Here is a 13,422-nt window from a genome sequence, read left to right as displayed (position 1 = left end):
ACCCACTTTCGTCACTTCCGGAAGCAAAGCATTTCCTGCGGAAGCAGAAAGTCCCAGAGACGCCACGGCCCACGCGGTAGCGCTGGAGCTTGTGGTGCTCCCACTGGCTGCGAGTAGTGAACTGACCGCTTACAACGCCTGAGGAGTCCAACCAAGTGGGAGGAACCACAAAAGCTAGTAAACACGAGTCAGATTCCCCCAACCCCCGACCTGATAAATAACTTGTTTTTCCGTGGTGTCTCTTCAGTGTATATATTAGATTGCTGGAGTTTGCAAGATCCTTTCACGCACAGACGCGGTAAATGTGTCTTCTTGATCACCTTGTGGAAACGTCGACACTGAAAGGAGATGCCCAGACTCGCAAGCCTGGATAAGAATTAGAATTCAGTCGGATATGTCATTCCTAATTGCATGCACGTAAACATCCCCCAAGCATTCAGTGTCAGGTGTCAGGAGAAACAAGGCTAGGATTCAGTTAACAGAGAATATACGATACTTGTCATAAAGAAATTTTATAGACTGCTGGAAGATAGAGGAGTATCAGTTATTCTGAAGACACAGAGAGGCACCCCAACCGTCCTTGGGACCAGTAGGAAGAGCACCCAAACCACATGGACCTCTATAAGAAAATACAGGGCTCTATGGGCACCTGCGTGGCCCAGGCAGTTGAGCGTGGGACCTAGGCTCAGGTGATGATCTGGGGGTTCGTGAGTTCGAGCCCCACGTCGGGCTCACTGCTGTCAGTGCAGAGACTGCTTTGGATCCTCTACCTCCTTCTCTCTCTGCCCCTGTTTGCACTCTAAATAAAACGTAAAAAAAAATTTTAATTAAAAATACAGGGCTCTAAATCTTGCATAATTGGGGCAATATACTAATTCGAGGAGTTGAGGAAAGTGGTCCATGATCATCCATAGAATGACCTATGACAATGTCACTAAACTCTGAAGCTAGTGATCCAAAGAATTGGGAATAATTTTTAAAAATCCGTTGAAATCATGCCTGGCTTTGAAAGCCTGCACTGCTCGGTCTTTCTCTGATTTTGCACACATTACTTAATTGGAACCTGAGTTTCTCCTGCATGAAATCAGGGTAACAAACGTATCTCGTGGGCTGAGAAAATTAAGTAAGATAATGAATGAAAAGGGATTAGCAGTTTCTGGCACGTAAAGCACAATAAATGACAGCCATTAAAACTTGTAGGTGTTTAGAAAGACAACTTAAAATATAATCATTTTATGACAAAGGTAAATGCAGAAGTTTTATTTCTGTATTTACTGCACATTTTAAAATGACAGTTCAATGGAAAATTTTCATGTTTCACATAAAACTGTTACTTGATGTTTCACAGTCTCAGCTTTTTAACAGGTAAACTTATGTAAATCTACAGCAACTCTTTAACTTATACTCTGTGATATCTTTGAGCTAGGAACCTTGATTTACCTATTTTGTATCCCAAAGATTTTAAACAGCGCCTGGTACATAGGCACATGGTAGATTGACACTAAAAGTTGATTGACCATTAAAATGGCAATGTTGGGGTGTGGGGAAGACAGAGAAATCCCTTGAAATAAATTTTAGCTCTATGTCCAGGCAGGAAAGCAATTCAATCATCCTGGTATTAGGTGTAGAAGCGGGAGGAAGCATGAATGCAATCAACCAACTGATAAAATGCTTAACATCTAGGATTTCAGCATTGTACGTGGGAGTTTGGGGTACCTTTAGTGAAGGCCCAGTCCCTCCCTTAAGGAACCTCTGTGATACTGCTATAAACTATACAGGGACATTTTTATTACCCGTAGATGTTCAACAACTGAGTGAGCCCAGAACACTCCTTAATGGAAAACTGTTGTCAAGGTTTATAAAATATGTAAGTTCCTTTGTAATATACCCACACATAGGCATAAGGCCAAAATTCTCAGAGGAAGCCTGCAAAGGCCCTTTTTGGGTCAAAGGCAGCCAAATTACTGCATTAAATCTAGTTATCAGTATAAAATTCAGCAACAAGTAGAAAAAAAATAGGTCTTATACATACATTTGATTGGAAATGTGAAGTTCTGGGTATTGATTCCGCCAGACCAGTTTCCTCTGATGTAGATAATGTCGTGTTTTCATAAAATGGGGGGAGAATTTCTGTTTCAAAAAGTATGCATACATACACACACACACTGATTCAAAAGTCTACACAACAATATGTTAGCAGTAATTATCTGAGTGATGTAATTATGGATGGTTTTTATTTTCTTCCATTTGCTCCTCTATTTTTTTCAAATTTTCAACAATGGATGCATATTACTAATATGAAAAAGGAATATGGTTTAAAAAAACATTAAACACTACCCACAAGACATGTGAAACAAAAACAATGTGAGAGGAAGCTCTCAGACATTCACACATAAATGTGAATTCATTATTCAAATTTCTAATAAGACAGACATTTACAAGTTCAAAAACTGAAGATCAGGGTAACTGATTTAATTAAATTCATAGCTGTTAAGTGACCACACTAGGGCACAAATACCAAACAGGAGGCTCTGAATAGCCAAAAGGTGGAAGCATGAAGGTGCTGGGCTCTATGAAGAAAGAGCAAAAATAAGGGGCTAAATGCAGCCCAAAGAGGAGAATTCTGCCCCCACCTTCTTCTAGAAGGTATGGAAAGCTATTAATCTTTTTTAGGACCTGCCCCATCTTCCTTGCTAATAGGGAAGCCAGCCATTAGCAAGTGGACCTCTAAAATCTACCTCCACCCTGCTAGCATGCACCTACATGCTTATCTTTTTCACTCACTTCCCTGAAAGCCTTCAATGGGTTTCAAAACAAGGCCTACAAAGCCTTCCGAGATAGGACCTTACCTTGTTCTCATCACTGCTTTCCGTGAAGTGAGAAGCCCAGCGATGAGAGCTATTTCTCATTCACCATGCTTGGACCTTGTTTTATTAGCTATTCTATGCCTTTGCCTCGATGTCCATTCCCACTTTGCTCCTTTTACCTGACTTAATCCATTCTCAATCATCGTGTCCAAAAAGCTTTCTCTGAACTCCCACCCCCGTTTCCTGGGCTGGCCTAGGTGCTCTTGTGCAGAGCTCTCAAATTATTGCACTAGTCATTGCCCTGGACCTAGGTTTCTGTGGCCATTTATTTCACTAGATTCTGAGTTCCTGAGGGCAGAGACCAGGCACACATTACTCACTTTTGTACCCTGAACATGGTGCCTGGGGCATTGCAGGTCTACAACTTACTCTGACTAAAGTACTAGGACTCGTGCACCTTTGTAGGAATGGAGCCCCGATTTCATCTTCAGTATAAATGCAGAGCTCACAGCTACTCATATGCAGAGCCAACTGACACTTTTCCCCCGAGTCATGGCTATCTGGAACCCCATTTCCCATAATCAAAACCTCTCCCTTTCTCAATCCAGCACTGAGTCCTCCCCCCACACACCCCGGCTTAACTGAAATCTGGGTTTGCTGAAAAATACTATTCTTGCAGCTTTCCCTCACACGTTGCTCATTCCCTCATATCCCACGTACCCTGGTATCCATGTCCTCTTCTTTTCTTCAAAACCATTTCCAAACTATTACTCCTTCACTCTCATGCAAATGCCCTTTTCCCCTTGAAGATACGTGGCAATATCACCCTATACACTTTCTTGTTCCGTAACTTAAACTCTACCATTCATTGGCTTAGTCTTCCTCTCCCTCCTCAGTCCTAAAGACTTCATTGTCCATGAAAACACCCAAAGAATGCTGATTCTCAGTTCTTTGACCATCTCATCTGAAGTGACCACCTTTGCCCCTGAACAGGCCTGCTACCAAACCCTGAACTTGTCTTCTCCCCAACTGCTCCACTCTTGAAATCTCAAATTTAGAGAACTTTCAGTGACCTTCAGGTCTTTGCTCCTATATTCTCCCAGTTATCAACCCTACCTCCACTTCAATGCCTAGGCAGTCTAGACTCCATGGACCATTACTCCGATCACTTTTGCCAAAGTTCTTCATCCTTTCATCTCACAGAGCAAAACCGCAATCCTGGATCAAGCAGGTATCTGCCATCTCCATTCCTACTACAGAATACTGAAATGTTATTACAGGAAGTCACTCAAGTGCTCTACTTGCTGCCAGAATAAATGAAGTCTCTAATCTCAGCTGGACCCTCAAAGCTGCCTGTGACCCTCAGTTTCCCTAGTAAGCTATCTTGTTCTACAGTTGATACCTCAGTGTTTCTCCCATTTTCTCAAATCTCCTAGCCTGCTACTTCCCTCTTCTCCCTTAGTAGATGTCCATGAAAGAATACCACAGAAAAAAATAGAAGACATCAGGCAGGCACTCCCTTAATTTTTACCTTATCACCTGCAAACTCACCTACGTGATAACCATACTTTCCTCCTGGCAAAATGTGCTTCTACCTCTAAGGCTAAATTCTGTCTGCCTAAGCTCATCCTTCTGGGTCTTCAGAGGTATTGCTCCATCAATATCAAAGGAGGGATATTCCTCCCTCCTTTCTGGCTCCTTCCTGTAGTAGTAGTCCATGCTCTAATTTCCTTCATCCTCCCCCAGCCCACACATACAAAAAACTGTCATCTCATGTCCTTTCTTTCACTCCAGCTTTAGCTTATTCTTCTCTATTCACAGCCAAATTTCTGGAAGACAGATTTGTCGTCTCTACTTCTTTATCTCTCATTTCCACCTGAACCCACTGTTCAATGGTTTCTACTTTCAACACTTTATTACTCTGGGTGTTCCCCACGTCAAACGTCTCCTTTTTGCCAAATCCAATGGCCATCTCAGGCTCATCTTCTGGTTCCTTTGAAAGCCTCGTACTTCTGGACTTTCTGCCTTCTTCTTACCTCTTCTTGATAGTGATGCGATTGCCTTCCTCTGTTATGTAGTGAATACATTAGTTTGCCTCTGGGTTTACTCCTTAGTCCTCTTTTCTTACTATACTTTCACTAGATATACTCTTCCACTGCCTTAACTACAATTACCATTATTATTCCCAAATCTTTACACCTCTAGAACAGATCTCTCTCTGCCTCAAACTTACAAATCCAACTGTATACTGTTAACCTCCTCTTACATCTTCTTTTAAGATCTCATGGGCTATTCAATATTAAAATATATCTAATATTGAACTAATCATATCCCCCCTCCCTCCCCACATAATTTTTCTTATTCTTCCTCCTAGTACCTTATCTGTGACAAAAACCTGTTTTATACTTCTGCATCTCTCTCATCTTCCAACTCAATCAAGTACTGAGTCCTAACCATTTTATTTCCTAAAAACTTTGGGGATGCCTGGCTGGCTTATTGGAGGAGCACATAACTCTTAATCTTGGGGTCATGAGTTCAAGCCCCACATTGGGTATAGAGATTACTAAAAAATAATAATAAACTTAAAAAAAAAAAAAAAAACTTTGGAAATCTATCCATGTTTCTCAGTGTCACCCACCAACTATTTAGCACAGTGGTTAAGAATGCTGGTTCAGAAGGTAGACTTATCTGGGTTTAAATCCTCATTCCACTACATTGATCCAGCTGGGATTCTGGCCAAGTAATAAGCTCCTAAATGCCTCAGTTCTTATCATCAAAATATGTTACCTACTAGTAATGCAGACCATCATCACCTCTACCTTAGATTGTTCCAACAGCATCATAAGAGGTCTCCTTACCTCCAATCTGGCCCTTCTCTGATCCAGTCTCTTCAGTGTAGCCAATAATCTTTTCTAAAACACAAATCTCATTATGTCATTCCTTACCTTAAATCTTTTAATGGTTCACCAGTCTTCAAGAGAACGTTTAAACTTAATGCACACAAGACCTTTAAAATAAGGTCCCTGTTAAATACTAACTCATTCTCTCTTATTCCTTCCCTCTGCCTGTCACATGCAAACCATACTGAACTGTAGGTCCTCAGACTTGCTATGGTATTCTTTGGCTCTGGTTATTTGCATATTTTGTTCTCCCGGCCTCTAAACCCTCTCCCTTCTGAACACTTCTTCCAGCCATTCACACATACTTGCTTAGATCAACGGATACTTTTGCTTTGCTTCTTTTTTTGGGTATCACTGCTTGTAAGCCTTTCTGACTCCTAAGACTGGTTTGGTGTACCCAAACTAGGTCCTTAACATTCCATCCAGGTAGGATCTTAGCCTTTAGATGTTAATTTCATTCATAACTGTTTGTCTTTAGACTGTTAAGTTCCTTGAAGATAGTGCTGTGCCTTGTTCACCAACCAAATCCCTAGTGATCAACACAGTGATAGGCACATAGTAGACTTCAATCATTATCTGGTGAATAAATTATTGAGTGTACACTGCTTGCACACCTTTTTAATTAACTGTATCTAGAATTTAAATGTTATACCTAACCAGTCAACCATATATATATATACCCAACCAGGTATATATATATACCTAACCATATATATATGGTTTATACATCCCTTTAATGTAGAAGGGATTTCTTTTCTACTACATAGCCTATGGAAGGAATGATCTCAATACAAATACACCACATTTTTCAAAATGCAAGTAATCTTAAGATTAATTTGACTGTCATGTTTTAGAAGAAACTGTAGAAGATTACACTGACAAAATTCTTAACACATAGTGAAAAGAGACAATAAAAGGAGGTTTTTTTATTCAAAGGTATAACTGGATAAGTAGATTTGTTTACAACCATTCTTGTGAAACACTTTTTAAAAAAATATGACCAACTTCTTTGCAAAGAGCAGACACATACCTCAACTATGATGACCTAATTTTTGGTGGATAATGTACATGATTAGGCAGAAATAGGCAAGCTCACACTGGTAGATTAACTATCAAATACTCAGTCAAAACTCCGTTTGTGGCCCCCGCTTCTTGATCGATTTCTATTCCCACTTCGTCTTCTACCATCTTGTCGACTTCCTGACCGACTCCCCTGTCGACTCTGTCTACCTGACCGGCCACCAGATCGACCACCTGACCGGCCAGATCGGCCAGACCGGCCACTTGACCAGCCACTCCTCTGCCTGGAGTTAGAAGATGTGTTTCCATCATAATATTCTTCAATTTCAGGTAACTTGGCTGGCAATGAAAGTATCCAGTCTGAATCATGCCACTCTGCCTGTTGGGGGAATTTAGAGGATTAATATAAATGCAAAATAGAAACCATAAGCAAGTACACTGGGTACAGGAGATTCTTTTTTTAATGTCCATTAACTATTAGCTAATTAATCTTCCCATTAAATTCAAAGTTTCTGGAACAAAACTGAAAGCCAGAAAACAAAACCAAAAACATATTCAAAGTACATCCATTAAAGTTCCTAAATTTTAGTCTTAGGAGAAATTCTCAGGCTCATTTTGAGGCTCATAATTTCATACTCAGTTTATACACTCTAAAAGAGAGCACTGATTTCTTGGCATGAAACAAGTAGGCCATTAACAAGTAGTGCATTTCTTTCAGCAGTTATATTGACAGAAGCAAGAAGTGAGAGCTAGTGATGAAGATTAAAACCTGTCAACACAGGTGAGGACAAAAATACACAGCCATTGGAAATAATCTGGTGTCAGGGTAAACAACTCAAGATATACAAATCAGCGCTCCTAAGAGCATCACTATGTTATATCCTGCTACATTAACTGTTCATTGTAATCATGAGTTGCCAAGGAAAGTAAATATTAAAATACCCTGTTGGTAAGAGTGAGCAGAGACAAACACATATACCACTAGTGGCAATATATGACCAAAGCCTTAAAAATGCACAAACCTTCTGGCCAAGCAATCATCTTAAAAAATTCATCTTATACCATATGGTTTCATTCATGTGGAATTTGAGAAACTTAACAGAGGACCATGGCGGGGGAAGAGAAGGGGAAAAAAATAGTTTCAAACAGAGAAGGAGGCAAACCATAAGAGACTCTTAGATACAGAGAGCAAACAGGGTTGAGGGAGGGCAAGGAGTGGGGGCGGGGGGGGGGAGGGGGGGGAAAATGGGTGATGGGCATTGAGGAGGGCACTTGTTGGGACAAGCACTGGGTGTTGTACGTAAGCAATAAAGTATGGGAATCTACTCCCGAAGCCAAGAGCACACTGTGTACACTATATGTTAGTTAACCTGACAATATATTATAGTAAAAAACAATAATTAATTAAATAAAAATAGAAATAAAAATAAAAAATTCATCTTAAGGGTGCCTTGGTGGCTCAGTCAATTAAGTGTCCGACTCTTGATTTTGGTCATGATCTCACAAGTTAATGAGGCTGAGCGCCACATCATACTCTATGCTGACAGCTCAGAGCCTGCTTGGGATTCTCTCTCTCCCTCTCTAAGTAAGTAAATAAACATTAAAAAAAAATTTCATCTTGGGGCCCTGGGTGGCTCAGTCAGTTAAGTGTCTTGGACTCTTGATTTCAGCTTGGGTCATGTTCTCACGGTTCATGAGTCTGAGCCCCATGCTGGGCTCTGCGCAGGCAGCTAGAAGCCTGCTTTGGATTCTCTATCTCTCCCTCTGCCTTTCCTCCACTCGCATATTTTCTCTCTCTCTCTCTCTCTTAAAATAAATAAATAAACTTAAAAAAATTCATGTAGGGGCACCTGGGTGGCTCAGCTGGTTAAGTGTTCAACTCTTGGTTTCAGTGCAGGTCATAATCTCACAGTTGGTGGGTTCACGCCCTGTGTAGGTCTCTGTGCTGGCAGCAAGGAGCCTGCTTGGGATTGTCTCTCTTTCCCTCTCTATCTCTGCCCCTTCCCTGCTCTCTCTCTCAAAAAAATAAACATTTAAAAAAAAATTCATCTTGAAGAGATAAACATGGCAATGCATAAAGAGTTAGCTATGCTACCCCTTTATAGCGATGACAACTTGCCCACAAGAACAAGCCCTTTGTGAAGGACCTTCCGTACCCGTCCCCAGAAGAGAAGAGGAAGGGCAAAAAGAAGCGCCTGGTGCGGGGCCCCAACTCCTACTTCATGGATATGAGGTAGCCTGGGTGCTACAAGATCACCACCATCTTCAACCACACACAAACAGTGGTGTTGTCTGTGGGCTGCTCCACCGTCCTGTGCCAGCCAATAGGAAGAAAAGCAAGGCTTACAGAAGGATGCTCCTTCAGACAGCAACGGCAGTAAAAGCACCCTGAATTAGCATGAGTGGGAAACTATCCTAATAAACAGATCTGGATACAAAAAAACACCCAAAAACCAAAGAAATGGAGCTAGCTACACCATCATTCATGGCTATCCTGTTTATAACAGTGTATTACTGGAAATAACCTAAATGTCAGAAAACAGAACATTAACAAAAGTTGACCAGGGGTGCCTGGCTGGCTCAGTCAGTAGAGCACACGACTCTTGATCTCAGCTTCATGAGTTCAAGCCCCACGTTGGGCATGGAGCCTACTTAAAAATTTTTAAAAAACAAAAGAAAAGAAAAGTTGACCACCCACATGGCCAAATGCAGGGAGCTGTTAAAAAATAACTGTATAGTTGACAAAGGAATGTGTTCATGATATATTCTTAATTTTTAAAAAGACTTAAAGAACAGAATCACCCCCAAATACATATATAAATATACACAGTAGTGCAATAGTCAAATTCTATAGTGTAGGAATCTAGTAGACAATCTCTTTCTGCAACAGATAAAATACAAGAAAAATTTTTTAAAGTGACAAAGAAAGGAGCAAGAAACTGCAGATTAAAAGAGACTTAAGAAACATCAAATTACAATGTATGGGTCTTATATTCTAAGATATTCAGGAGACAAAAAAATAAAAAATATTTAGGAGACAATAGGGAAAATTTAAACACAAAATTAGATGATATTAAGGAATTATTATTTTAGGTATTTGAACTATGGCATTATGATTATGTTTTTAAAAAGTATCCCTAGTAGATATATGGAAATATTTATGGTTGAAATGACAGAATACCTACAATTTCTCTCAAAAGCATACATACAGGAGAGTAGGAAAATGGATGGAAGTGACATGAAACAAACCAGCTGTGAGCTGATCACAACTGCAGCTGGGTGATGGGTACATGAATATTTATTATGCAATTCTATTTTTTATATTTGAAATTATAATAAATGTTTTAAATTATGATATAGCCTAGATATATTCTATAAAGGAAAATTAATTGACTTAGGCATCATAATGATATTGTGACTTCTTTTAAATGACTTCTTTTAAATTACTATTTTAAATGGTTAAATATTCAACTATTTAACAGATAAAATTTTTAAAGTACCTGTAACCTTTCTGACTCAGTTGTAGGAACGTCAAAGCAAACACCCTAAAAGCAAAATGAAAAAAATTTTATTTAGATGCAGATGAGTTGAATTTTTACTAATACACTAGTACTTGCTGGTAATCTTACAGCTAAAAAAAAAAGAAAGAAAAGATAGGGTGTGTCCCATGAATGCTTATAAGATTAAAACAACTAACATATAAATAATGCATGAGAGTGGCTGCTTATTATATTTTCTAAATCTGAAAAGTAAAAAAAATATCTACCAGGAATCTACTACTAAAAATATAGAGTACTCTCTAGAAAAGTTCTTGTAGACACTTTAATGTTGTTCCATGTCCACTGTAAAATGATCCATGTAATAAATTCTTTGGAAAATTTAGTGCTGGAAAATTTCTATCCTGAAGAGATGCAGTATTTATCGGATAATGGGAATGATATAACCCAAGATGCTTCTTCTTTGGTACTGGTTGTCAATAAACTGAAAGTTAATTTAATTCTCAAGTACAGCAACTAGCCTGGCCTAAAGATTTTGTTAGATTTTCCATGCCCTTCATATTTTTTCTGAATGCGTTTATTTGTCTCAGATTTGCCACAAAACTTTTTTTAATGGTAATATTAAACTTTGAGAGAAATGATTATTTCCAATAAATAATAAAGTTAATAAATTCTAGGCTAGAATAAACCTATGTAGCAAAGTTGGATGAATAAATATAACATCTTTCCTCAAAACCATTAGAAGAAACAGTCAGTAAGATTAGAGATAAGTTTTAACTTTGCTGTTTCAAAAATGTATTAAAATTCTTACTTTACTTCGTTATCCTCATTAACAACCAAAGCAGGCCACTTAAAAGTCAACACTGCATATTCTCTAAATAACAGAGCTGTTCAGCTGTTGAAATTATAAGTTACTTAGTCATAGAGTAAAACACATACAACCACAGATAATATGTGCACAAAAGCAGAAACTTAGATAACTTGGTTATTAGACAAACTAAGCAGAATGACTTACAGCTTTCTAGAGAAGTAAGTTATTTATAAAACTCCCCAAATTTACAACTAGAAACAAACCATCACACAGAGAAAACCATATTATGCACCCTATTAGCCTTTTAAAAAAGAAAAGAAAATCTACTGGGCTTTAGAAACATTTATAGTAGTTGATTAAAAAGCTTTTTATTTGTCTAGAAAAACCTACCATATTTCCTTTTAGGAGGCACATTCTGGTAATTTGGGAGACAGCATTACTACTCAGCTTTCTGTTAAGTTCTTTCCAAGCACAACTGACATCTTGTATTTCTTCTGGGCTTTCCAGAGTCATGGTCACAAACCCCTTAAAAATTAAAAGTCACATCATCTTTGGGAAAAAGGCAGCAAAAGTAGGACAATGAAGTTCTAACTTCATGACTTAACTACATTTTTCATGAGACATCAGTATAACATGGCTGCTAAAAAAAAATAACTTCTTTAAAACCGTATTAATAGAAGACTAATGCTTACAGATCTTTGAAAGAACAATTCTTCTTTGTGTTGCTGTAAAGACTCATGCTGTAAGAAATAATTAAACTAGAGCACCAGAGGGGCACCTGGGTGGCTCAGTCAGTTAAGCGTCTGACTTCAGCTCAAGTCATGATCTCACACTCCGTGAGTTCGAGCCCCACGTCGGGCCTTGTGCTGATAGCTCGGAGCCTGGAGCCTGCTTTGGATTCTATGTCTCCCTCTCTCTCTGCCCACCCCTCCACTTATGCTCGTCTCTCTCAGTATCAAAAATGAATAAATGTTAAAAAAAAACAAAACAAAAAACCTAGAGCACCAGAGAAAAAGTTGTAAAGAATTAAGGAAATGCTGAAAGAGTCAAAGCTTGGAGTGGAAAAACAAGAAGACATAAATCTCTAAACTTCTGAAGGACTATTACATATGCAAAGATTACTTGTTCTGTAAAACTTCACTGGACAGCAAAAGGATCAGCATGAAGAATATATAGGGAGGGATTCATCTACTTTTTTTAAGTAAGCTCTATGCCCAACATGCAACTTGAACTCACAACCCTGAGATCAAGGGTTGCATACTCTACTGACTGAGCCAGCCAGGATCCTCTCACCTATCTAACAAATATCCACTGAGTGTCCCCTATGTATGTGCCAGAGACATAGTAGGTGCTCAAGATTTAGCAGTAAATAGTCCTTTCTCTCATGAAGGTTATATTCTAGTGTTGGGAATAGGAGTGGTGGTGATGAGGTGAGGTAGACAGTAAATAAATAAGCAAACATAAACACTAGATAGTAGTAAGCATCATGAAGAAAAATAAAGCAAGACAAGGGAATCGAGAGTAAAGGGAAAGGTAAACTATTTTAGACAGGGTGATCAGGAAAGACCTCTATAATACAGTGATCTATGAAGAGAGACCTAAATAAACTGCAGGAGGAACCCACGTGGTAAAAAGAAAGAACATATGAAACAGTACAAGTAAGTGCAAAGGTCTTATGTGAAAGTAGGTTTATGTTTGAGTAACAAGTAGGTTAGGGTAGCTGAAACAAGGGGAGAATGGTAAGAGATGAGGTCATGGGGCACCTGGGTGGCTCAGTCGGTTAAGCATCCGACTTCAGCTCAGGTCATGATCTCACAGTTCGTGAGTTCGAGCCCCGCATCGGGCTCTGTGCTGACGGCTCGGAGCCTGGAGCCTGTTTCAGATTCTGTATCTCCCTTTCTCTCTGCCCCTCCCCTGCTCATGCTCTGTCTCTCTCTGTCTCAAAAATAAATAAACATTAAAAAAAAAAGAGATGAGGTCAAAGAGGTACAAAGGGGAAGACCCTGTAGTGCATTTGTGGTAAAGACTCTGGATTTTGGTTTAAACTATAAAAAAATTTCAAACCCACTAACATTGTTTATAAGATATTTAATCAGAAATTAGATGACCCTTGGGGCGCCTGGGTGGCGCAGTCGGTTAAGCGTCCGACTTCAGCCAGGTCACGATCTCACGGTCCGTGAGTTCGAGCCCCGCGTCAGGCTCTGGGCTGATGGCTCGGAGCCTGGAGCCTGTTTCCGTTCTGTGTCTCCCTCTCTCTCTGTCCCTCCCCCGTTCATGCTCTGTCTCTCTCTGTCCCAAAAATAAATAAAAAGTTGAAAAAAAAAATTAAAAAAAAAAAAAAAAAAAAAAAGAAATTAGATGACCCATCTGCCAAAGAGGGATTCCTT

The 13,422-nt window shown here is 39.3% G+C and overlaps 1 protein-coding gene and 1 pseudogene across 4 annotated transcripts in view; one reads left to right on the top strand and one right to left on the bottom strand.

Annotated features, from left to right (window-relative positions):
* Positions 1 to 6,605: 6,605 nt before the first annotated feature.
* Positions 6,606 to 13,422, bottom strand: part of DDX50 (DExD-box helicase 50) — a 32,784-nt gene continuing 25,967 nt past the window's right edge. For all 4 annotated transcript variants that reach the window (XM_058696535.1, XM_058696536.1, XM_058696538.1 and 1 more), the window contains 3 exons: positions 11,426 to 11,560; positions 10,228 to 10,272; positions 6,606 to 7,106 (listed from right to left, as the gene is read on the bottom strand). In XM_058696535.1, the coding sequence (XP_058552518.1) occupies positions 6,828 to 7,106; positions 10,228 to 10,272; positions 11,426 to 11,560 (459 nt within the window). In that variant the 3' untranslated portion in view covers positions 6,606 to 6,827. The remainder of the gene's footprint in view (positions 7,107 to 10,227; positions 10,273 to 11,425; positions 11,561 to 13,422) is intronic.
* On the top strand, positions 7,404 to 9,108 carry LOC131493645 (small ribosomal subunit protein eS27-like; annotated as a pseudogene).

This window comes from Neofelis nebulosa, chromosome 13, assembly GCF_028018385.1.
Source record: "Neofelis nebulosa isolate mNeoNeb1 chromosome 13, mNeoNeb1.pri, whole genome shotgun sequence".
Taxonomy (NCBI): Eukaryota; Metazoa; Chordata; class Mammalia; order Carnivora; family Felidae; genus Neofelis; species Neofelis nebulosa.
This window is presented reverse-complemented; position numbering and strand designations above follow the sequence as displayed.